This window comes from Typopeltis vanoorti, chromosome 3, assembly GCF_054136105.1.
Source record: "Typopeltis vanoorti isolate ZY-2024b chromosome 3, IOZ_Tvanoo_1.0, whole genome shotgun sequence".
In the NCBI taxonomy this organism is placed as follows: domain Eukaryota; kingdom Metazoa; phylum Arthropoda; class Arachnida; order Uropygi; family Thelyphonidae; genus Typopeltis; species Typopeltis vanoorti.
Genome location: NC_143551.1, coordinates 73754163 through 73781863, shown reverse-complemented (window position 1 = coordinate 73781863; position 27701 = coordinate 73754163). Strand labels below are relative to the sequence as shown.

Here is a 27701-nt window from a genome sequence, read left to right as displayed (position 1 = left end):
TTAGTATCGAGGGGAAAAAAAAGCCAATCGATGCATTGGGGATAATATTAGAGTAAAAAATATATATGAAATAATCTGAATTATTTAAATTATTCCGAAATATTCATAAATAATAATGACCATAAAAAACTGCTGTTTTGTTGGATGGTCAGCTATTCTCATCTGCTGTATGCAGCTACATTAGGAAAAATAAATATGGACCCTGAGAAATTAAATGAATGAATGTGATTCATTGAATAACTTTTTAATGAAATTTAAGTATTGCAAAATATATTTTCCGTATAACTAATTACTTTTATATATTTTATTGTTACGTCATATTTTATCTCGCGCAGACTCCATTGAATTGAAAACTACTGCCTGCAGCTAACAATAATAATTACACGTGAACAGCGATACTTTTGTTGGAGTATAACAATTAGTAGATTTTTTTCCAGTTTAGCACGTGAAAACTACCAGTAAATAGTGACACGCGCAAGGATCACAGTTAGTATATTTCTCTTTCCTTTTAGCTATCTTTAATTCATCACGTGAAATTTTGCAATAAACACTGGCTCGCGCAAGGGTAACAATTAGTGGAATTTTTTGTACCGTTCTTTGCATTCAATTCATATATAGTAGAGCTTTTAATTTTGTTTTAAGAGAACTTTTGTGGAGATAAGAAATATGTGATTTTTTTAGAAACTTTAACAAGCTTTTTTTTGTTGTTGTTCATTCTTGAAGCATCTCAGACTTCGTTCGATGACATTTGTCGATATTAGTACCTTTTAAAAACAATAATAGAAAATAAAAGTGCCTTAAGGAAGTCGGATTACTTCTACATTCCCAACTGTTATTTTTATTTCAATGAAAGATCCTAACTTTCTCTGACACGTTTGGTACAAGACTTTTTTTTTTTTTTTTGTTCTTCTCGTGAATGCACTGGTTTAAATAAAAGCTTTACAGTCTACAAGGACTGTAATTAGTTCGGGTATTGAAGTTATGTAAATGAGAAGAAATTCATGGAAATAATTCAATGTCGGCATGAGAACATCTGTAATTACCATATAATCATTGTGTTCCGACAAACAATTGTCAAAATACGAAAGAAATTGGACAACTTCATTAAATCTGAAGAAGGTTTTCTAAAGTCTTGATTTATATATACAACAAGAATTTCACTTAGATTTAAGCAAATTTTCCTCAACCCTTCGTAACCATTCTCCCTCAAATAACAATTTTTTAAATTAGGAAATAGTTTTGATTCCTTGTTTATCCTAATTTTTCTGGAATTAGAGACACATGCAAGGCGCTCTTTAGCATGTTGATCGCGATCGTCCGGAAGATCGCGAAGCTTTTTTTTCATGCTTAACTCAAAGTTTTATATTATTAATTTATTTAGTACACAGTAGTTCATATAATGCAGAAATTATTGAATGTGATAATAAAAAATTACATTCCTCTACATTACATATATTAATATGAAATCTTAAATTTTCCATATTATGCGACAATGCCTCCACTGATCTGCAACAGATTATCTTTCAATGGTTTTCCAAAGCAAAAAGCCGCTTCCGTCCCCGTAATAGCTTTGGGCCCCCCAACTTGCGATGGTCTGTTGAGATAATGCCACTGTTTCCAACTTCTCAGCTAATTTCGGCTCATTAAATTGTTTTGCCATTTCAATTGCACATTTCTTCACAAACACACCATCACTAAAAAGCTTTTTTTTTTTTTTACTTTCGCTAACTCCAATGCTACTTTCTACGAAGCGGTAAGGCTTGAACTTTGTTTAGTACTATTTTTTGCAAAATAACTCGTTGCGTGAATCAATTTCTTCTTATATTCTGTAATAATGGTGCCTCTTGATTCTCCAACATACATCTCAACTATTTTACTGTGTAATGTAGTGTAGTGTCGTTTCACATTATACTCGCATGCACAAAAAACTTGCATGCAAACAAGACATTGAATTTTATTCTTGTTGTTTGTAATCAAATAGTCTGATTCCCATTAGCTTTGATACACTCACTTTTCATCTTCAATTTTTCTTTTCTTGTTAGGCATGGTGGTTGCAATAAAATTTATTAAGTGCAATTGCGATAAGTTGCAATAAAATTTATTAAGTAGAATTAGATTACTAAAGATTAGACGGAAATAAATCACAATGTGTATCTAGTAATTTGGTGAGCAGCAGCGACACAACCTCAATAGCTGAACAACGAATAACACTAATTGCACAATAACCACGAGCTCACGTTTCCCGCGAACTCCTGGAGCATGCGCATTGGAACAAAACAGTGTAAGGACGCTTCTTTGACATATCTAATATTTGAAAAACACGTGGGTATATGGTGATGTAAAAACACCAAATAAAATTACCGACATCGAGATTATCGATTAGTGATAAAATTGAAATATCTAATGCTCATTCGATTCAAATTGTTATTTTATTTCTTCGCTCGTGAAAATCAAAACTCAAAGGCGGGCTGCACAAAATCGCACTGCAGGGCGTCCATCATGATTCATTCCAGATCATATTCGTAAGGAATCTAAATAGCGCGTTGCGGGAATAATGGATAGTGTCAAACTAGGTTCATATTCTATTAATAGATTTCTTTATAAAGCAAAAAAAAGGGAGGGTTGGTTAGAGAAAAGAGGAACCTGTAAGCGGTATAGAATACAAAAGTGAAATCCTCTTCTATAAGAAATTAATGAATGAAATTTCTTTCTGTGATGGAGCAGATAGCAACTATATGTTTACGAAAAAAAAAACAAAAAAACTATTGTTTTGTGATTATAAAAAGAAATGAAACTAACACAAACAAATACAAAACACGAATGAAAGAACATTTATTTTCACACAGAAATGAGGAAGTTCAGTTCAGAATAATATATAAATGATTGATTTTTGCATATTGGATTAAAAATATCCTGTTTCAGGTGAAAAAAATATAAAAACCACTTTGTTTTATTTTGTTCCTAATTAATGTTATGCAACTTTCTCTGTATATATTAGCATGTCTGCTGTGATTTTATTATGTTATTATAATATAGTAATATATAATACGTATATTATATGAACGTACATATGTGTATATAATGATAATGCATTACTTAACTTTTTGTGACTTTATGCATATCGTAACCTAGACGAGCCGTTGCTCTTAGGTTACACATATGATTGTCAAAATGTTGTACTAGAATATGAAGCTTACAATAAAAAAAATAAATTTTTTTTTATTGTACTGGGGAAACTTAAAATTAATTTCAGCTGGCGGCTAAAAAAATAAAAAAAAATAAAGAATCCCATACGGCAGAATAATGAAGTAATGTACAAGAGTACAACCTCGGAAAAAATCCTCAAAATGATTTATTCAAATATTTTAATGTAGCAATATTTGGGATTTCAAACTAGATTTTTCATTAATCAATGAAATCTAATATGCCAAAAATTTGAGTGATTCATGTTAACGTGTGAAACAATGAATATATTTGTCATCTTAACTTTTAATACTAGGCAAATCGAACTGGTGTGTGTGTGTGTGTGTGTGTGTGTGTGTGAATGCAAATTCTTATCGAATGAAATAAATCAGTTATTTCAAATCCTACTTATTTTCTTTTTAGAACAAAAGATGAATTTCAAGAGGATGCGATATCTGTTTTTGTTTGCTATGTCCTTAAGCAGTTTAATCAGTGGAAAAGGTATGCGGATATCCTATTTGATGCACTTATCAACGTATTTACTTTCATTCCCATTTTAGAGAATCTTCAACAGATTCCTTATAAACGAAATAACGCATTGGAATGTTCAGAAAAGTTAAATTTCTGATTTTATTTAATCATAGATTTATTTGTCAACTAATTTACTTAATAACTTTATTTAGAATTACTTAGAATTATTTTTCATTTTATTAGAATTACTTTAGAATTAATTTAGAAATAGTTTAGAATTCAGAATTAGCTTAGAATTAATTTTCAATTCGGAATTAATTTAGAATACATTTGGATTTAATTTAGAATACATTTGGATTTAATTTACATTAAACAAGACTTTATTTAATGACTAAAGTTATTTTATTTTCTAATACTTTCTAAAATACATTAAGTTACAATTTTAAATACCTCAAAACTGAATTTCTAAATACGATTATTAAAAAAAATTATATTTTAAATTTATTTTTTAAAATTAAATTTAAATAATTTATACTTAAATTTTATTTACAGATTTAAGTGAATGTTTTTTATTAAATTAAATTTGCAAATAAAATGATTGATAATAGCTTAATTACTATGAAATTGAATTTAATATTAATGGTCTTAATTTGATGCGTTGAATTAATATTGTTATTAATTGAAACCACAGTGAAGTCCGAGAACTTAATTCGGATGGCACACTCACAATGTCAGTGGAATAGTTTGCGAAAAATTTATTCTGAAAATTCTTTCATCAAAACCTCAGTTATTCAATTCTGTTTTCAATGCTGAATTCTTTTCAATACTTATAATTCAATACAATTCAGTCTTGCTTTAGATATTTATAATATTTTATGTAATTTCTTATAAATATATAATGCATTTAAAACAATACAAGTCACAGAATATTATTTTAACGTATAATTAGTGTATTTAAATATGGGAAAATTCCAAACAGAGATTGAGTGCAATCCACGCTTCTTCCAGCAACATTGCATTCACTCACCACGAGAAAAATCTATTCTCCAATTCCCTTACTGAACTTTCAAAACTAACTCCTCGTTCTTTCAACTGCTGCCATGCGATAAAAAACTTTCAATTAATTTTATTAAATGTATTCCCTAACGTATATCTCCTTAACATATTCCCTCTTTCGGTCTGGTTATTGGTCCTTGTTATCCGCTAGTTCATCAGTCTATCCTTGCAGTCGTCGTTATATAATCTTAGCATCCTCTTATCCCACACCCTCTTCTGCACAGATCTAAACTCAGACAGCCGAATCAACATTACCTTATTAAAAGAAATTGCTATTAATTGTTTGAGATTAAACCATCAAAACTATGACCATGAGATCGGGATATTATGTATATTAATTGCGTGTGTTTCTGGTTACACTGAAAAAAAAAAAAATGACCACTTTTCTGTTTTGACTGAGTTGAAAAAGGAGCTTTCTTGATTTCTTTTTTTTTCCGTAGAACAAACAAATCGAATAGAGAACACACGCACTTAGCGTAAATGGCTCAAACATCATGTTGGAGCCTACAAACCGAGAAATTTCACTTGTTTTTATGGCATTAAAGAAGGGAAATATCTTTGAAATTGGCTATCATTTAATGGCATTCTGTTTCCAAGGTTGTTTAACAGCTCTCTCTCTTTCTCTCTCAGTTCAAACATATTTCAATCGTAACACTTCAACATTTATTTCATTTAATGACGTCGATAACGTGATGATATTTATAAATATAATTTCACACCTGCGCGTTTCCGGTCGTTACTCTGTTATAATGTTCGCAATTTGCGAATTCTGTGGAACGGCCGTGATTTGTCTCTTTAATGAAATGCATCGTTATCATCTGCAGAGACAGATGGCAGCAGTGTTGTTAGTTAAATCTTTACGATGGGTAATCCAGAACCAAATTCTAGCGACAAAGTTCTCTGCCTAGTTATCTGGTAACGATTGCCATCTTAAGAACATCAACTCCGTTCTGGGAGTGCTATTTCCGTATACACCACACTTAGTGCTATGATTTCAGATATTTTGCAATTTTAAGAAAAAAAAAAAAGAGAAGGCAACTTAACGTTTCGACTTTATTACTACAATCTTCTTCAGGTGGAGTACATCTCGAATACAATCATTACTAAATATGATTTATGCGAATGAACATGTTGTCCTACTTATAATGCTTACTCACCATAACCTATCTAGCAGTCTCATTAACAGGTAAATATAGCAAGATCATCACTATCAAGCTATTTGATCACGAGCGACTACCAACGAATTTATTAAAGCAATTTTATTTCCAGAGAGTTGGAAATAAAAACTTTTGGATCTGAAATCTTATTTCAAACACTAAAGCGTTCAATTTTAAAGAATTGCAATCTCACAGCGATATTATACTGTTCTTTTCACGCCACGCATGCTCCACTATACGTTATACTTAATCAGGAAGTGAAAAAAATGAGCGCGATTACATGTTATAGTTATGGCGCTTTACTTGAAAATAATAAATCTTGCAAAGTATGCGCGAATACATGCGTTTTTCATTGCAAAACAAGTAAGTTTTTCGTTTCATATATGTATATAAATTAAATTTCAGTTATTATTTCCAATAAATAAATTTTAATCAAATCAATGTATTCATTTAGTTCAATATTAACTTTCACGTACGTGCAGTAGGCAAGACACGTAATAGACATTCTATCATTGAAAGACATTTAATGCATTTACTGCAAAGTCAGGGAAACTAGATCATCAAGGGGTGAATGGGGAAAATGTGTGTGAAAGTTTAGTTAGGGTATGCAAACGTGATAAAGATATGAATGTCTTCGAACATGGTTATTATGGCGAAGGGGTGGAAAAATATGCTTTGGGGTTCGGACCTTTTAAGTATGTCTGAGGAAGGGAAAAGAGAAAATTCTAGAACAAGATCAAATAAATTGCATATCTAATTATCAGAATAGGCTAGGTGGTAATTTATTGCCGATGTGGCCTAAGATTGTTGGCAACATTGTGAAACGTACGTATCAGCATCAGATAATATAAGTGGGATCGAGTGTAAGGGGTATACTATTTTTAGAAATGACAGAAGAGATAGGAGAGGAGCAGAAGTGTAACTAATGATATCAGATGACTTAAGTCCAGTGAGGGTAAGAACAAAATAAAACAAAGATGATAACAATGTCCTATGTAGCAGTAAGTTTGAGTCTATCTGGTGTGAAATGCAGATTAACAGAAAGAAACATATGCAGGGGGTATGGCCACAGACCGGGCAGCTCAGTTGCACGGGAAGAAGAAATGCATCGCCAATTTAGCTTTATGGGTACCAAACGAATGATCATTAAGGGTGACTTTAATTTTCCAAATATTGATTGGATAGAAGAGATATCTCGTGATGAGTAAGAAGAGTAATTGATTGAATTCTTGCAAGACAACTTTCACAAGCAGATTTTTTCTTATTCATGCGATCACCTGCGATCAGTAACCAATGTAGTATCCTATATTTATAACATTTTGTAAGATGCATAGTCATACTTTATTATTATCATTACTTTATTCACATAATTGATATACAGTCAAAACAAGATATCATTTAAAGAACAATTTGATTGGTGATACAGAACAATTCAAATTCCATCCAAGAATCCAAGAATAGTCCGTCAGGTAAATTCTAGTGCGCCTTTGTTAAGCTTACATGTGCTGGGCTCCCAACATCCTTATGTCTTAGCTAACTCTGTGCTACTTTACTCTTAAATTAACTTTAATCTGCTTAACATATATATCACTGTTAATCCTACTTAATCTTCTTTTCTGTTCCCACTGCTAGAAAACACACCTTATGTTATCAGCCCATCTACAATATGAAGGTTACAAATTCTCGCACTAATGAATCAGAAAAATGTATGTTTTAACGACTGTACCATTTTAATTGATTCTCAATGGCGATTCTCAATCTAATGTGCACGCAGGTTCGCTAGTTTTTTTTAGAGATAGTGCATTGGCAAATAGATCAGGCAAGGTAGTTAAACAAACAAACAAAACATTTATTTAAACCTAGAAAGAGTGTACAATACACGCATCAGAGAGGAAATGATATCTCTCTCAGCCTATCTAAATGTACTAGGAGCAACATATAACTGACTATATTCCCACAACTTACTAAACCCCTTCACAATGATTGCTACTCTAAATTAAACATGTAGCTATTCTTTAAGTTATATCTTAGCTTAATTCCTTCCATTATATGTACAGATTTACAATCAATTTACCATTATGTAATCATAACTCATTATTTAACATTTTGCTAACAAATACCTGTAAGCACCCTAATTTTACACACTAATTTCAATTTCACCTTTGCAAAGCATTAACAAAATTTGTGCCTACTTACAATAGCCCCCTTACATACACATTTCGGTCTATTGCACAATACCTCAGTCTGCCTTCACCATAGGTTAGGATCGTTGCTTAGACGATATAGCGGTTCTCGCTCTGGGAATTGTCGGACAAGGTAGCTGCGATTCTTCCATCGGAAACTGGAAAGGAACTGCCGAAGTCTCTGTTATGACCATGGGTAGTAGCACTCTCCTAGCACGTCTATACATTCAAACAGGAGCTCCATTGAATAAGGCCTCGCCTCCACACACACACTTAGAACTCTGTTTTCTGGGAAAGGGTAAAACTTGGAATCTAAAAATCGAGAACCTTGCTTATTTTGTTATTTTTTGGCTAGATGGGCGAAGCAAGAATGCTTTTCATATTCCACGTTATCTGTAGAGGACAATGTAAGGATAGGGTATTATTGGGCTATGAGCTCTGATCATGGCAGGAGGGTAACAGCAATAGCCGAGCCTCAGTCAGAACTTCATTGGCTACAGCATTGCCATCCATTACCCTCCCTGGGTATCCATTTTAGTCGCCTCGTACGGCATGCATGGGCTGCAGTGGAGCTATTCTTATCCCGGCCATCACACGGGGGGGGGGGGGGGGAGAAAACCTTGATGATTCGTCTCAGTCCTCTTTTATATCGTCACTAATCCTTTGTTACTACGATGTAGTTTCCAGGATTACCCGCCAGTCTGATGACGTTACTTTGGCTTCCTCCGTTCGTGGGTGCATATTTTTATGTTCGCAAGACCTTGATAACGTTTGTTTCTGCTTAGTCATTGTTCTAATCTGGGTTAATCCTATCTTTTCGTTTTATATGCAACTCAATGGGCATTAAATTATGTATTTTTTTCAGAAAAAGTATTACAATTATTTTCTTACAATATAAATTCTATTTTATATAAGTTTGGAAACCTCTGTAAAATCGAACTCGAAAAATTAATTAACTTAATTTATCGTGAGAGATTTTAACAGAAGATTCCTCTCTCTCCGATATTCTCATTGATTTAATGCCTGCAAGGATTTATAGAAGAATGGCGAAACTATACACTGATCGAAAATGCACTAAATTAGTTTTATATTTTACCAATAGTTCACGTAAAATACAATTGTATATTAATATACTTTCGATAACAGTCCTTAGATGGCACTGCCTACAAATATTCACATTTAATTATCTTCGCTATATGGAATCCTTAAGTGTTCATATTTTGAGCAATAGTGAATGAATATATCCAAAAAATTAACGTTTGTATTGCAAAATGAGTCTTTTTCACAAGCCATGTTGAATTCATAGGAGATGCAACTGAGTTTCTGAATTGATAAGGCTATTAATTCTGAATTGATATTGCTATTAATTAAATTAATTGAATGATATTTTCATATTCCAGATTGGACATCTCGCAGGAACTGCCACGACCTCGTGTTACACCATAATCTAACATTGTCTGGGAATTACAAAATCGATGTCGATGGTTTGGGACCCTTGCCCCCTTTTGAAGTAGAGTGTATGCTAGAGAACAGTACAAACGTCCATGATGTGAGTGGATTTAGTCGCTTACTATTTTCAGTTTTCTGTTACTTCTCTCTCTCTCTCTCTCTCTCGGTCCTTCCTGTTCTTTTTTCTTTGTCCTTCGTTTCATCTTCCTCAATTCCCTCTTCTATTTTTCAAGATTAAACGGAATTCCTATCGTAGTGAAAAAATTAGATGTTTGATCTTTACTCAGGTATACACCATTGTTCACCATAACTCTGAAACACCCGAGCCCGTCAGGGGTTATGAAGCCCCTGGTTCTTATTTACTGAACATAACTTACAAAGAGGCAACTGAGGCTCACCTCGTGCAGCTAATCGACCAGTCATATTCTTGCCAGCAGTTCATTAAATGGGAGTGCAAAGGTGCAATGTTTGGCTTCTGGTATCCATTGGATCTCGATAGCTGGTAAGCGACTCTTATTATTTTAACTCTGATATCATCCGCTAGATGGATCTACTTGTTCTTTCTAAAAGTACTTCTCAATGTCATTTTTGTATTTTTTTTTTTTTTTTTTAATAGGTGGGTGGGTCGCAATTGGAAGGATCAATTCTACTGGGGAGGAGCAGAGACCGACAGTCGAAGTTGTGGATGTCATCCATACTGTTTCCCAACCAGTCGTAACAGCACTTGCAACTGTGACGCAAACGATAAACTACGGTGGTTAAATGACAAAGGCCTACTTATGGATTCCAGTCGATTGCCTGTTCTACAGCTGCGTTTTGGGGATACGGGAGAAGCTAACGAAGCCGGACAGCACACACTAGGTCCACTGATGTGTCGTTCAACAGGCCACCAAGGTGAGTTCGCAAAAACTAATCAGCATATTCCAATTCCTCTGTAGGAACATTTCTAGCCATTCTCTCCTGTTCTTTTCCCCTTTCCAACAAACCTAACAGTGCACTTCAGCCAATAATTCCATCCTTGGTCCGTACCGGTCTGCTAACTTTCGCTTATAAATCACGTGCATTGTGATGTCATCAGCATAAGGATGGTCGTGATTGATGGCTGCTACAGGAGGTCTTTTATTAGTAGCTAGTAGAAATAATAATTATAATAAAATAATCATTATCATAAAGTAGTAAAAATAATCATTGCTAAAAGAGAAAAAATGAAGTAAAAACAAGGAAAACAACAGAAAAAAGTGAAGGCTGGAGAAATATTCTAGCTGTAATATACGTAAATAACAAGCAATTCAATGCATCCAATTATTATCACAATGAATGATTTTTGAAAAGAACTCTGGGAAACATATGTCTGGCGATACTTGTCAAACCTCGGCTATAAATAAGCTGCATATTTGCAATATGAGTATATAAGCGTTTAAATATGTGTATGATCATGAGCAGAGGTCATGATCAGAGAACGATAAATATAGTAGTCAATACCGATAAATGAATTATCGATATTGACTGACGTACCAAGGCTCTACAGACGAAGTAATAAATTTACATTATTATAAAAGAGTTTGTATTTGTTGTTTTAGGATTTAAGAACTATAACAAACATACTGGTAGTAGACAGTAGCAATGAAAATGAATAATGAAAAACCGGTGTTGAACAGACGTTGTTGTTAAAAGATATTGAAAGACGAAGCTGTGTTCTTTCCTCAATTCCTTGTAATACAGAAGCTGTTTTGAAAAAATGAATAAAGTAGATGAAATATTCTTAAAAATGAACAGTTTCGAATACGGAACAAAGTTTTAATTGGAAGATCATAAGAGATTTTACATAAACTAGAAAACTGAATAGGTGTATAAAAAGTAGCAGTGTAAAGTGTAATCTTGTGAAATAAGCCTTAACTGGATTACTCATATTGTGTTCAACTCTTTATTAAAGTTAGTAAAAGAGCCACATTTTCAAAACGAAAGAAACAAATTAATGTTTACGTCCCAGCGATGGAGGGAAGGAATCAACAAACACGACGCACTTCAATAAGCGAGAGGAAGTTCATCTAAAAACGAAACCTGCAGAATCAAACAAATGATTCGGGTTTTGTTGTGGTTAGGTAAAGGAAGTTCAACAACAAATTCTTATGTATTACTAAATACTAAATCTTCAGAAGACTAAATGGCCATCTATCCAAACATTGTAGATTTTGCACGCTTCCGGTTTCTTTTACCTTTTTTGTTGGTCTCAACATATACCCCAAGAAACTAAAGCGAACAGCGGCCAATGTCTTCTATAAAGACCGATTTACCTCTCACGTCGTTGAAAACCACCAGAGCTGTTCACTGAGTTACTCATTTCGTGGTCTCGTCTCTTAATCTTGGAATCTTCGTTTTCTAACTTTATACTGTTGTTAAACATTCAATAGAATATAGCAATGCCTTTTCCATTTATAAGTGCCTTTCGATTTTCTGAATTCTGAAATTTCTTCACCGCAATAAAAATTCTTTCTGTCTAATTAAAAGGTCAAACGCTCATCCTGCAATTTCCCTTAGAAGCTGGAAATATGGTTCACGTTGCAATCGCCAATAATCTGATTAGACTATTTGAGATCATCATTACCAGAATTCTATACCAGAAATCATAATGACTACCAATAATCCATTCGATTATTTGAGATTATCGCTGGCAACAATCTATTAGACCATTTGAGATAATAATCAGTGCCAATAATCTATTAGACCGTTTGAGATCATCACTGAGAATTCTTATTTCTTTATTTGACTGAGCCATTATTTGTTGGTATGCTTCCACTAATGTATGTAGTATACAAAGAATATTAAAAGTTTTCTAGATCCAGACTCAATTTCCTTATTATATAGCGTGGTGATTGAGGATAGGGGGTGGTGGTGGGGGGGATGGGAACAGAGAGAAAGAGATAGAGAAACACCGAGCTCAGAATCGGCATGATACTAATGTGTAAACTTATAAGAACCACGTGTGATGGTTGGTGTGCACTAGCAATTAATCTTTTTTTGCTATTTATCATAGTAATGTATCATGTTCTTCTAGATATTTTGTAACAAAATCTATGATTATGTCAAACTATTAAAAGATATTATTGGAAAAAAATTACTAAAATAAGTTCTTGTACTGTTAAATCAGTACTAATGCAATTAAAAAAAGACAGCTGTGGATTTATTCCTGTGTAATCACGACAATCTGAGGGAAATTTGTCACCCTCTCAACGAACTTGCCCACTAACGAGTAGGAGTCTCATTATCTAGATGATTATTTATTGGAGATTTGAAGTGGCTTGTAAAAGATCTATATTTTGCCTCTGAAGGAAGATTATCTGTCCCTTATTTCAAATGAGGTTGCTTAGCTTATCTCGAATAGGTATTCGATATGGCGTAGCTCATTCGATAACAAAGATACTCTTTTGGGTGGAAAGATTTGGATTTCGAATCCTATCTTGAAGGCCAAGAATGTTAATATTCAATTTTTAATTGAATATTAACATTTCTCATGAAAATACAGATTTACCATCAAGACAGACCAACCGCTTTGAGAATACGAGCAACTGATTGACGAAACACACTCTACGCAGAAAAGATAACCGACCTGTCAAAACATTAATTAGGTTTATATGAAGAGACTTTGACAGGTGTTGAACCTCATACAATAAGAAAATAATTATGTGAAGTCACCAGATGGCTAAGTACTTTATTTACCTTTGTGTTTCCTTTCACACGATTTTTACGAAATTTTCTTCCCATCCACAGGATCGAATTAAAGTAGGAGTAACTGGGGTCATGAGGCATCCATATGTTCACAGTTTGCTTTTATTTTGTTTGTTGGTGTTAATAAACATGCCTGGCTCAGTACAGATAATAAGTTTTTAAGTTTGTCAATAATTTGTGATCATTTTAATTCTTCAAAAAGAACCAGCTCAGACAAAAAGGAAACAATGAGAGAAGATTGGGAATACTTTCAACAAATAAAATGCTTCTGAATCTTAATGATGTTTCCAAGAAGATTAGAGTAAAATTATTTTGATATAGATTTCTAGTATAAGATGTTATTGTATTATTTTCCTTTTTTTTTTTTTTTTTTTGCAATCCCAAGTTTGAGATGTGTCAGATCTCTAAAACATTAGTGCGGTTGAGAAGAGAAAAGGAAATTACTGATATATCTGAGTGAGGAGTTGGGAAAGTGAATTAATTTTAAGGAACATACAGAGAGAGAGAGAGAGAGTGCGAAGATTAAGAAATTGATTTTGTGGTTCTTTTGAATTTCAAGTAAAGCTGTATACGGATGATGGTTGATTGTAGCTTAGAAACATAGCTTATGTTTTTGCACGAGTTGAGGAAAAAGAATTCCAGGTTACGATTCATTTGAATAACATTAATGAAAGAACACATAAGATGAAAAAACTAAAAAAAAAACATTAGGTGTGGGGGATGAGGAAAACACTGATGAATGCAGCTATTCTACTTACAAAAAAAAAAAAAAAAGAGAAAAAAATTTCATGATCTTCTAAAGTAGACGGATTGGGAATTAATACAGAGTACGTGTTTGTTTAAGACAAATAATGCCTGAACGAAGAGAAAAGAAGATTTTTTATACCTTAAGTTAGCCTATGTGATACATTCGTGACACGAAACACTGAAGATTAATAGTAATTCAAGAAAACTGGTATCTGTTCGGATTTGTAGATCATTTATTATATATTATCATGGATTAATGAAGAAGTAACTGCTTTGCTAGGAAAAAGAGTTTTATTTGCACTAAAGTTGACAGGGTTGTTTCTGTTATAGTGAATTACTCTGTAAAATTGAGCATTTAAAGATCTAGCGTTAGCGATTCTCTTAAAATGAGTTCCACTTATGAAAGGTTATTTGAAGGGGTTTTCAAATAATAAAGGATAATAAAGAAGTAATGAGGTGGAGGATTATGAATGAAACTACGAATAGGACATATGTGGAGAAGAACAAGCTGAATCCAGCTTGTTCTTCTCCAAGTTTCTTATCCACAAATTTTCTTACCTCTTCTCAAGTATGCTTGCATAAATCTTACCTGGCGTACTAAGAGATTCCGCTGTAACTTTCACAGTCGGTTTTATTTTATTTTATTTATTTTTTTACCGATGGGTACTTTGAGAGCTGTAAACTAACCAACTACGCTTCGGGTAGCGGCCAGAGTATACCTTCTGGATGATACAACATAGCTACTGTAAAACGTTTTTTACCCTCTCTTTTTTAATTCGATCTCATCATCCACAATGCCCACTTGTCCCCTCCTCGCCTTCCCTATAACGAAATGAGATATACAAACTTTTGGGAAGTCGAGTTAACATCTTCGTAACAGTGTGGTACCTGGACGGCTCATAACAAAGGTTTTGTTATGAGCCGTCCAGATTCATGGATATGCTATCGGAAACTTCTAAAAATGGTACGTGAATGAATAATCATAAGTTTGCCTAAAATGATAAAACATATGCGTATTGTATCTGCTTTTATCTATTTAGTTTAGTTTAGTTTAATTTACTATTTATGTATTATTAATTTAAATTTAATTACTGCTATCAATCATATTTCAAGTTGAATTTTTTATATTTCGAATTCATCTCATTTCTTCAGTAAAAGTAAACCATAATCCCTTTTGAAACATTTAGAATATTCTAAGGTATCTTTTGACAACATACACATTCTATTTTTATTGGAATATGACTGGTATTTTTAATCCAGTGTTATTTTATCGATTTGACTAGTTCCATTAGTATTTTGAAGGCTGGAGCTATGAGGAAAATTACTATTATTTCTTTGGGAATTCTGTAGGCACGTACGGGTCTAATTTGTCTCCATTAGGTGAGAGTAAACAAAAAAGTTCCCATCTGGATTTACGGTAATGGTTAGAAAGCAACAGGATGCTCCTCACTTAACTGGCGACTCTCTATCGATAGAGATGAATAAATTGAAGTGGCAACAAACTCTTATATGGGAGAATGGAAAAACAGTGCAAGAGGGAAACGAACTATGCTAAAAATGATAGCCCAGCAGGGAAAATATGACTAAAAAGCTCGAAGAGATGTTATGAGATGGAAGTGTGTTATACGGGAGGAATACCAATGATTGTGGAGGAAGAAAATGAAAGAGATAATAATAATAATAATAATAATAATAATAATAATAATAATAATAATAATAATAATAAAGCACACAGAAAATGGAGATACGAGTAATCAGTACAGGAATGAATGAGCTTTATTGCGAAGGATTGCCAGAAAAACTACGATGAAACTCGGGTAAACTAAATAAAAGCAGAAAACAAATGCAAGATACTGTTTGCGGGATGTTAAAATAGGAAAATACGTGCAAACAGCTATTAAGTTTTGTGTTTTGGAGGTTATCTCTGTTTCTTTCTTTCTTTCTTTCTTTTGTAATTTTATTCTCTCTCTCTCTCTCTCTTACAAAAAGAACAATAAAAATATAGAGAATATGAAAATATTAAGGAACATTGAAAACATCAATTCAATCAGACTCTTCAACAAACTGCAAAACCTCACTTCCATCCAACCTTGGAATCCTGCTCACACAGGGATGGTGCACCTAAAACTATCTAATAGTGTTTGATGCTATCCAGGAAGGAGCAATCCGAATAACTGATGATCCATCTCTCACAGATTTATCCATGTACACTTTCTTAGATGGCTGTTTCTGCCTCATGTCTTTTCTATAGGTAATTCCATGGAGGAACTAACTAGCATCATTTCTCCACTGTCTTCTAAGACTATAAGAGCATTAGCAACATCCAAGCGCTCATCTGCATCCATTTATTCTCTGGTTTCATATTTTCTGAGCCAATTTTCTCTTTCATTCCATCTACTGCTGTTCTTTCTTCGAGACAACTTCTCTTACAACTTGTCTTCTCCGAACACCAACTATCCAAAGAAATATGTCAACAGATTCCTTCTTTCCTTTCTTAACCTCTTGCCTTCCCCCTCAACAAAGCACTGAACTTGCTAGACGTTTTAAAAGCAAACTTGATGTGTAGGTTGCTTGTTAAAAAATGGTCTCGAAATTGTTAAAATAATAACACGTCATGTTTTAAAAATGGGTGAAAAATATTTCTAAATATTGAAACAATTAATGGGAAAGTGAAAACTTAACAACTAATCATATCAAGATTGATAAAAATGTAATACTCAAACACCGAGATATTCGTTTCTAAAGAATGGATTGACTGCTTGTAATAATACTGCATAGGAACTAAATAGCAAAAACGCATTTCTAAATAGCTGACTGAACAGAAAAAAATTTTGGGAAAACAGATGACTTTTCGCAAGAAATCTCCAATTACATGAAGATTTTCTGAGTTGTTATTGTTCCGAAAATCTTCATCCATTTGGAGATTTTCAAACAAAACTAATAAACTAAGCTATGCAACAAGTGTATTGTCTGAGTAAGTATGTCTACAGGCCGTTTGTCTGGTTTTTTTTTTATTTCTCTCTTTTGTGAGGTCAAATTCAGATTTATGGGCACAAAAAAAATTGTCCTGCTCCTTATGAGACTCTCTAACTCGCCAATACTTGAAAAGCACAAACATTCGATATTTTTATGCAGAGAGAAAGAAGAACCAAGTCTCTTTCAGCTGTGCTGTAGAGGAACTTCTCACTCTTGCAGAATCGTTGCCAGTAATTCTGACAGTATCGAATATCGAAGACAGAGGTGATGACAAGATTGAGCTTTCTTTTTTTTTTTTTTTCGATAGAAAAAGAATCGCACACGGGAAGTTCTTTCCGTCTAGTTAATCAAAAGTATTATGTTGTGGAGTTGTAGCGGTTGCAACACTGTTAGACGCACAAGACTCTCTCTCTCTGTCCTCAGTACCTATATATAAAAATATTCACTAAAAGTGAGAATGTGTACTGCATTTACACAGCGATTTTTATTTTATTTTATTTTTAAAAATAATAACATAACTCATATTTTTCTTTACTTATTTTTTTTAAATTGTACCAGTACCACAATATTACAATTAAATTATAACAGCAATATGCGTCCCAGTATTGAACATCTAAGCGTGAGAAAAATCTCGTCAGTAATATAAAATATGGTATAAAACAGTGGTGTTTAACCTTTTTTTTTTCCTACGCGAGCTACTTTTCTATAAAAAGTTATTCGGCGACAAAAATTTATTTGTCACTTTTAATTATTTTAATACAACAAAAAAATATATATATTGGAATAAAATATTTATTTATCTATTTTGGAAAACCAAAGTTAGAAAAAACAACAGATGGATTACAAACTCACAAGTTACAGGAAATGCTGGTTGATTAAAAAAAAAAAAAAAATTAATGTCAAATTTGGCATTGTTTGGACCTCGCAATATTTTCATAGTCAAGTTGATATGAAGAAGTGGCCAATCATCCAAATGATCATTTGTAATTTGGTTTCTTAATTGAATTTTTATGACGGTTATATTTGAAAAAGCGGATTCTGACAAGTATGTCGATCCGAAACACGACAGAATTTTTCTCGCAATATCAGTTAATATTGGGAATTTTTTATACACATACTTCCAAATGACTTCATTGTTTATTGATTTTAAATGTAAACTATTCTGAATGTTTATTATCTCAAGTTCTACTTCAGCTTGGTTTATATCAAACAGCCCGCTAATTTTATTTGAAATTTCTGTGACGTTCAAGTTTTCTTGAAATGGATTATTGATAAAAGATACAATCATTTCAGTTTTATTAAAATCTTTAAATCTTGAATTGATTTCTTCCTCAACTAATTCTATTTCACGAATAAATTCTTTTAAACCATAGCGAATCATTTCTTGATTTTGTTCAAAAAATTTTAATAAATATGGGAGATGTCTAAATTCGCGGCATTTATATTTTTCTTTAATAAAAGTAAGTATTGTTGGAAAGTTTTTATTGAACTTAACATGCCAATTAAATTTTTATCTCTACCTTGTAACTCTAAATTTTAATTGCTTAATTTCGTACAAAAATCTATAAAAATGATAAGTGTAACAACCATCTTTTATCACTCAATTGTGGATAAATACGATATAAACATTTTATTGATGAAAAAGAATATCTCCTTTTTCATCAATAAAATGTTTATATCGTTAATTAATACAAGAAACTTTTCTAAAAATTGACATCTCTGCAAAGCCAGCGAACATTATTGTACAACAGAAGTTCCCTATCATCATCTGCCTGTAATTTAATTAACCGCCGTTGCAGGGCTTTTCCTCGAACAGAATTTACAATTTTAAATGTAATATCCAAAACAACTTTTGTGTTTAATCTTTTACTACACAGTACTTGGTGAATAATACAGTGGTACGTTAAAAAATCTGGATATTTGTCATCGTTTTCACATAATGAAATGAAGCCTGATTTATTACCTATCATTGCAGGAGCACCATTAGTCTTGAACTACCATGCGAATAAATACCATTAACTGAGCAATATCAGTGAAGTCGTTTGATTCATCAAATTGTAATGAAAACGCAACACACTGGTAAATGTTTGACATTAACCTGGCTTGGAAACTTTCCTCCAGCAATTGGAACTCTTCCTTTCGGCAATTTGAAACATTGTCTGCGGCCTAGAAGTAGTCTCTCTCTCTAATGACGTCTCGAACCGAGAAGCTCCTTTCTGGAAGCGGGAAACTCCTCACTCAAGCAACGTGGATCAGGGCAGTCTCTCTGACAGCAACTCTGGACAGGGCGACCTCCTCTCTGACAGCAATTCTGGAACCGGGATCCCTTCTGCTTGCTTCAGTCCATTTTTATTAGGTCTCCTCTGAGACCTCGCATGAAGTTTGGCAACCCCAAAGAATCGGTATGAGTCTTCCATCTTAAGTTTCAAGTTTGGCACGCCTTTTGTTCTCCTCCGCTTTCTTTTGATTGTAAGTTGCCGGCCATCGGAAAGTTGTTCGAACTCTTTCTGACTGACTTCGGAGATGTTTAGACTTAGAGCCTGCCTGCAAGCCTTTTTCATACATACAAGTTTCAATAACAATCTTTCTAATGCTGCCATGTACAGCTTCGGCGACAAAAGCATTGCCTTTGTTTTTAACACTCTAACATATTCTTATTAAAGCAGTATATACGGTTAGCTTAAAAAGAGTCATTTACAAAAACATCTAATACAAACTATACCGAGACAAACAAAGTTTATTTTTTTACAATATTCATATGGGACTTAACCTAAGTAAAAAATCGATGTAATGTGCTTTGGAATGTTTAATATTTAAGCTACAATCGAGTTTTTACACTTTGCTTATAATCGTATTCACCGGGCTCGCTGTTTGACTTCCACTGATCCAAATTAATTCATTTACCCGGACTTATAAGAAAATTACTGATTTGACAATTTTAACGAAAAATAAATAAACAATAGCAATACACTTAAAGCGAATTAAAAATAACACAAAATAATAATAAATAAAATATTATGTTTTCAGTTTTAATTAAATTTTAAGTAAGGAGAAATACACAAGAGATCTACTAAAAATCGCTCCGCGATCGACGGGTTGAACACCCCTGGTATAAAATAATATAATATAAAATATTATATGGCATGATATACAGTATACCAGATATGATATAAAATATTGTATTAACGTAGATTACATAATATATATAAGTTGAGAGTTTAGGAAAACTGTTCCAAGGAACTGAGATAGATAGTCAGAGGTCAGAGGGGGGGGATGAGAATTTGGTTAAGTTCGCAGCTGGACAGTAAAACGTTGTTAGCAAGCAGTTGCTCGTTTGTTTACAAGCTTAAAGGAATTCGAAGGAATGTGGAAGAGGATCCACGAAAATATCTATGAAAGAGACTCAATGCTGAAACAGAATGTCTGTGAGAATACAACTGGAATGAGTCTGAGAGAGAGAGGGACAGAGAGAGAGAGAGAGAGAGAGAGAGAGAGAGAGAGAGAGAGAGAGAGAGAGAGAGAGGGAGGGAGATCATCATTTAACCGGATTACTTCTGAACGCTGTCATCAAGCATTCAGAGAGGTTTCTACCACTCCAAATGTGGGAAACATATTCAGAGGTAGGTAGATAGGGCGGATATGGCATTTATAGACTGTTAGAAGTTGTACAAATGAGAGATAGTGGCTTTAACTGACACACACACACACACACACACACACACACACACACACACACACACACACACACACACACACACACATGGTAATAGCATGAGGTATTACATATATTCTTTGGAATAGTCTAATATAATAGGGAACTTATGTATTACTTATAATATACTATGGAACTTTTATGTTGTTTGTAACATTTATTAATAATATACCACTTATCACTATTTATTATTATTATTATTATATAACAATAAAAATACGTGTTCAAATAGCGTCTTTTATAATTTTGTACACATGAAAAAGTTATTTGTAATAATGATGAAACCTGTCTTATACACATATTAATTTTTCTTCAAAAACAGTGTCTAAATGTTTCTAATATTCAATGTATTTTAATCTTTAATGTTTGTGTTTTATGTATTTATTCCTACCATCGTAATTCTTTTTTCATTCAATTTTTCCCTAGCCATCTTCATGGGCATTCACCGAGCTCCGTTTTCATTCTCCAGCCCCCATTATGACGAATACCCCCCTCCGTTTCGACGTTACACATGGACTGTGGAAATTGCCAAAGGAGATATGATGGAGTTGGTGTTTACAGATTATGACGTCGTCCACTGGGGTTCTTACAATGCCTTACCAGAGTGTCGAAACATCATGGAAGTTATCGCAAAAGAAGAATCTGGAGGCGAAATGGTGATAATTAAAAGACAGACGATGCCACCCTATTATGCTTCAAAAGGACTTGAGACTGTTGTCAACATAACGTTTGCTACTTGCAACCAACATCCGAAGCTCCCGATGGGCAGAGGATTCAGAGCTGAATTCAGGAAAACAGGTACGAAACAGAAACAATGTTAATACATGAGTCTTCTGGCCATATATCTGTGGCCAGAAGACTATAGACTATAAGAAGGATATATGGCATAGAGCAGCGGGTAGCGACCATTTCTTGTTGGAAAATTCTAATTTTGTTTAGGACACGAGAAGTTTGCTTCATAAGGATATTTCTTAAGTGCCTTTTTTTTTTTTTTTTTTTTTTGTGTAAAACAAGAAAATCAGTCGCGAAATACACATCGACTGACATATGGAATTAGGATTGATTGTCCTATCATCACATTAATTCCGTTTATAAGAATTCAATTATTTGGCCTCAATAGGCCATGATTAATAAGTGAATTAAGAAAGATTTGCTAAGACACTAGATACATAAAAAATAGAATTAATTATTTCTTACAAAAAATGGTCTTATACAGGTTAAAAATTAAAACGCAACGACGCAATGATTTTATATGCATAGATGAGGAGAAAAAAACATACGCCAATTCTAAAACAATAAAAATCAATTATTCAGTTGCAAATATTATAACAAACACTTTAACGAATATTAAAATCTTTGTTTTAGTTACGAAGTGAAATGGACTGCGTCATCGAGACAGTCGTAAGCATCGGTTGGTTAGATTTTTTAAATAGAAATCCCAACAGAATGTCGTTGGTCTTTAGCACATTAATAGTGCGTAAAAGGGTTAAATTATTCAGAAAGACCAAACATGAAATTTCTGCAGACATTTCAAGCTTCCAATAAGTAAGCTAGTGATTTCACAGCCCTTGAAGAAATTCATCTCGCATTTTTATCGCATTTGAAATATTCAGAAGAACTGAATATTTTGATTCCAAATAAGCTTTAAGATTTCTAATATATATATATATATAACTCATTTTACTTTCCAACTGGCTCTACGAGACTACTACTACAGATCACTCCTGCCATCTTGTGATCCTAAACCCTAAAACTTGTATTTCTTTTCAGCAACATGTTTTCTACAGAATTTTTCTGATTTTTTGAGAGTACTGAAGTATAGACAACGGAGTGATTTGATAGCTTATTTTCATCTCCTTTAGGGGAGGGGGGAAGATGGAAAGGACCGAATATACGCTTCTTCTTCCATGCTAATTGGACAGATGTCAAATGAATATGACATCTAGTAAAGACGATATACGATTGGATTTAATTCTTGAAGTTTTTAATACTAGTGAGAGGATACCATTTGGACCAGGAGACGAGATAGTATCCAAGTTATTAAGAATTCTAATGTTTTCTAGTCAGTTGTCTATACACAGACTTATGCAAAGAAGTGAGTCTTACCTTTTGGATGATAATACTGATAGAGCAATGATAAACCATCCACATGAAAGAGTGGACACCGGGAGAGTCAGAAGCCGAGTTCAGTAACTTTCAGAAGGGACTAGTAGAAGACAAGGTTATACATCTAGCCTTTTCTAAATCTAATTTATATTTGATTAATTTTAACACAGGTTGTACGCTTCCGTGCAACCGAATGCAAAGAAAGATATTGCATTTGAGTCACTTCAGACATGACAATATTTTTTTCTCGAATTTTTTGGAGGACCTTTTTTGTTACATGTTGAGGACCATAGCTTTCCTAGAATTTTGTGTAGAATGAAGACCCTCATTTCAGCATTAATTATTTCAATGATTGAGTCGGAATAACTGCTTGAATCTTGAGAGTAAAAACAGAAATAAAACAAAATCACAAAGGACGAGACTGGGGGTGGTTGAAAGAGGATGTTCCATAGCAAAAGAAACGTCGACAAAATATGGTCTAACTAACCAAGAGGAGAAATGATATGCACAGTATATTTTAAACGAGAATTGGTTAAGAAAGGTCCATGACTCTGAGATGATAGTGACAGTTATTTCATATTCTGATAAGTATGTAGACAATTTATATTACAGCATTTTTATATACTCGTAGCAACTGACTGCACTCGATAGAGGGACATAATGGCTCTCTAGTCAATTACTCTGCATGTTAAAGAGAGAGAGAGAAAGAGAGAGAGAGAGAGAGAGAGAGAGAGAGAGAGAGAGAGAGAGAGAGAGAGAGAGAGAGAGGAATATCGGTGAAATACCTCAATGGTGTTTCACCGACGACGAAAGTCATCTGCTACCTATGGGTATAATTAGCATTTCGTCCAGCTAGGGAATGTATGTTTGTAAAGTTCTGATGCACCCTTGTTCCATTTGTGGAAACATGACAGACATCGTGGAAAGATTGGATTAACTTGGCTGAGAGAAAGAGAGTTTATATATTGATCATTAGCACCCAATTAGTGGGTGGACTAGTCCTGTGCTTCTGAAATATAATGTATTTGTGAAGATTAAAACAAAAGTGAGGGTATCCTCTATATCCTTATAGCAATATTTCGGGTGCTTGATGCTGGACCATCAGAAAAAAGACTGTTATAAGTTCTGTTATATTCGCCTACTAGAGAAACACTATTTTTCGGAAGTTTTTTTAAGCCAGATCATGAATTCATCATTCTTTGGAATAGGCAAATAGGATTTTTTCTCCTGGAAACTGTGATCTGTGATTTTAACCTCATATTGCAGAAGAATTCACACTACTTTAGACAACAATACGAGTGCTAGGGTTTAGGATTACGAGATGGCGGTAGCTGTCTGCCGTACTCTTTTATCGCTGTCTGAAAATCATCCCACACACTTCCAAAAGTCACTTAGAGCTAATTCCCTTTGGAAAATAAAAAGGTGTTAGACGGTTTATTTAGTTTTAATATTTAAAAACAATAATAATCGACGAAATCCATATACTCATATGATTCGATTTTTTTTTCTTCCACCCATCCCCTCAGAATGTCCCAGTTGCAGTGCAGGTCTAGGAGAAAATGGTGGAACGACAAACTGCGACGAAGCTTGTGGTATCATCGCCTCTAAGAAGTAAGTTTCTATTTCACAAAGTAGTTTACCAGAATGAATAAACAAAAAAAAAAACTATTTAGCACAAGCTACATTAACTAATAGTTTTTAAATCTGCTGGTTTTTGAATGTGTTTGATTCTTTCCCACACCCAGATAAATACCGTACATTAAACGCAATATACTGCAAAGTATCTATGTTCTCTTGAGTTTTTTTAAAGTACATAACTAAAACCCATCAACTATTTTAATACCGAGAATGTTTTTATTTCAATATTCATTGAAATGTTGATTACGGTGAAATTGTATGCTAATTTAATGCATGTTATTTATTCACTTTGCACACAATGTAGGATCGTTCACTTTCACAGTTGTTTTGATGAATTTACTTTAGTTACTGTAAAGTATATGGACGTTTAGGTGCACTTAATAAATATATAAATACCTTTTTAATATCTTTTCGTTTACTGAAAAAATACCAACAATTTATGCTATAAATTTATTAATATCCATCCTTCCCTTAGGACGGGTTGAGTCCCCTAATGAGGGATTTACGACGAATTAATGCAGCTGACTCGTCACTGCATTCCTCTAAGGTATTCATGACTGAAGATTCTTGTGGGTTCACGGGAACGGTATGCCTGTTCTGAGGCACGAAAAACCCCAATCTCCGGGTGAAACGACCCTCTACCATCGTATGAGAACGGCTAACTTACCTTTGATCGAAAGATAAAGCTTCCTCACGTCATGGACGGCAATCGAACCCAGATCTTTCCGATTAGTCTATACCGACTGAGCTATGGAGGATCGTTAAATTTATTAATATATAATTACATAAATAACTCATGTGTAGACATGTTGAAGATTCTCATACCGCCAAGTTTGGTGCAATGGCAACTCTCGGGCCGTAATCCTGTAAGGTTTGTCCTGATGAAGCCATATTTTCGAAGGAATTGTTAAAATGGCAAAGAAATGTTGGTCAAAATAAATGTTCTTTTTTATTTTCTCCAAAATTTTATATCTTCGTTTTCCACAGATAACACTTTTGGCTCTACTTAATTTCAGATAAGGAGTTTCGCAATTTACGATATTTTCTTATTATATGAAAAACCAGAGGAATGGAAGACCTCAAAAAACATACTTCTATTCAAAAAAGGGAACAAGGAAGACATAAAAAAAAACTATCCTCCAATCTGTCTACTCTCTCACATATATAAAATCATGAACAGAGTAACACTGAACAGAATCCAAAACACTCTCAAAGACAACTCCAGTAGAGAGCAGGCAGGATTCAGAAGAGGCTTCTCCACAATAGATCGTATCCGGGTCATTTCACAAGTAACAGAAAAATGCAGAGCATACCGAATCCCTCTATGTTTCCTCTTTATTGATTTTAAAAAAGCATTTCATACCATAGAACACAATGCAGTCATCAGTGCCTTGCTGCAAATAAATGTGGATCCTACTTACATCCACATGATAAAAGAAATTAACAAAAATCAGATTACACATATAACCCTATTTGATCAACCTATAAATATAGATATAGAGAGAGGGGGTCCTCCAAGGCGATGTGATTTCCCCAAATCTATTTATCAGCACTTTAGAATGCATTCTGATAAAAAAATAGAACCTAAATGGAGGAATAAGCATAGATGGTGAAAAACTACAATTCCTTATGTTTGCCGATGATCTAGTACTGATATCCCACAATCCAAAAGACCTGGAAGAAATGGGTGAAAAATGGGTTTTACACAAATAGCAGTAAGATAGGCTTAGAAATGAATCTAGAAAAAACAAAATGGATCAAAAATAACTACACAAGTGACAGTCACCTACGTATTAATAGCATCCCTATAGAATAAGTTGACTCCTACAATTACTTAGGACAAACAATAAAAATGAATAACGATTTATCTGAAAAACTAGCAAAAAGAAAGAAAGTTGCATGGCTCTCATTCAACAGACTAAAAGGAACACTTACTGATCCAAATCTTGACATCTCTGAGAAGGCAAAACTATTTAACAGTGACATTCTTCCATCACTCACATATTGATCCGAAACATGGAACACTACAAGAAAAGAAGAAGATACTCTCAGAATAACCCAGCGTGCAATAGAACCTAGGATTTGTAACATCAGCAAAATGGAACATGTTAGAAACACGGAACTAAGAAAGAGATCAGGCATAAAAGATGTGGTAACTGCAGTATATGAAAGCAAGATGAGATGGTCAGGTCACATAACCAGACTCAAGGTAAACAGGTGAACATATAGAATACTCAACTGGCAACCAAGAATAAAGAGAAAACAAGGAAGACCACCTACAAGATGGGAAGATCCACTAGTGAAATCTATGGGTATAACATGAAAAAGGCTCAAGATCGAGATCGTTGGAAGCATCTTTGTGACCTGCGCGCATGGACAAATCCTGAGTGAAACACAGGTCCATCAAGGTAATATGAAAAAAAAAGGATAATAAAATAAATGGGGGAAAACATAGTTTTCTATTCTCGCCTCAAGGCAAAATGTGTAAGTTGGGGTTTTTGGTTAGCATTTTTACACCTACGAAGGTGGTCTGAAACGTTCTCGGGGCCTCAACCATAAATGGCAACACTATCGGCAAGATTTCTTTTTCTTAGTTGGTACATCTGTCATAAGCATCCATGTGAAATTGCAAGTTCATTCTATCAAGTAGTTTGTTTTATACAGCTGTCTGAAGCAAAAGTGTTGTCTGTATCCTTTGAAATGGATAAAATTGAGTGTCGTGCGATTATAAAATTCTTTGTAAAAGAAGATTTAACGCCAAAAGAAATTCATTCGAAGTTCATAAACGTTTATGGGCACTCTTTTCCTTCGTTTTCGACAATTAAGAAATGGGCTGCCGAGTTTAAACGTGGTCGTAACAGCCTTGAAGATGATCCACGTGAAGGACGTCCAAAAAGTGTAACAACACCAGAAATCATTGATCGAGTGCACGATATGATATTGACCGGCGAGTCAAAGTGCGTGAAATTGCTGAGACTATAGGCATTTCAAAAGAACGTGTAGGATATACACGTTGTATTTTGCATGAGGAATTGCATATGAAAAAGCTTTGCGCAAGATAGCTGCCGCACTTGCTCACTGCAGATCAAAAACGCACTCATATGAAAAGCTTTGAACAGTGCTTGGAGCGTTTTAACAAGAATAAAACTGATTCTGTGCGTCAATTTATTACTATGGGTGAGACTTGGATTCACCATTACACGCCAGAATTCAAACAGCAGTCAAAACAGTAGACAGAAACCGGTTGTTCAGCTCCAAAGAAGAAAAACCATTAGCAGGAAAGGTCATGGCATCGGT

The 27701-nt window shown here is 33.8% G+C and overlaps 1 protein-coding gene across 2 annotated transcripts in view; it reads left to right on the top strand.

Annotated features, from left to right (window-relative positions):
• LOC150108267 (uncharacterized) overlaps positions 1-27701 on the top strand; it is a 709268-nt gene that overhangs the window by 4461 nt on the left and 677106 nt on the right. For both annotated transcript variants that reach the window (XR_016548127.1, XM_090390670.1), the window contains exons 2-7: positions 3607-3684; positions 9451-9599; positions 9787-10001; positions 10116-10393; positions 21087-21458; positions 24293-24377. Coding sequence is in view for 1 of the 2 variants with exons in the window: in XM_090390670.1 (XP_090246796.1) it covers positions 3615-3684; positions 9451-9599; positions 9787-10001; positions 10116-10393; positions 21087-21458; positions 24293-24377 (1169 nt within the window). In the remaining variant the exon portion in view is untranslated. The remainder of the gene's footprint in view (positions 1-3606; positions 3685-9450; positions 9600-9786; positions 10002-10115; positions 10394-21086; positions 21459-24292; positions 24378-27701) is intronic.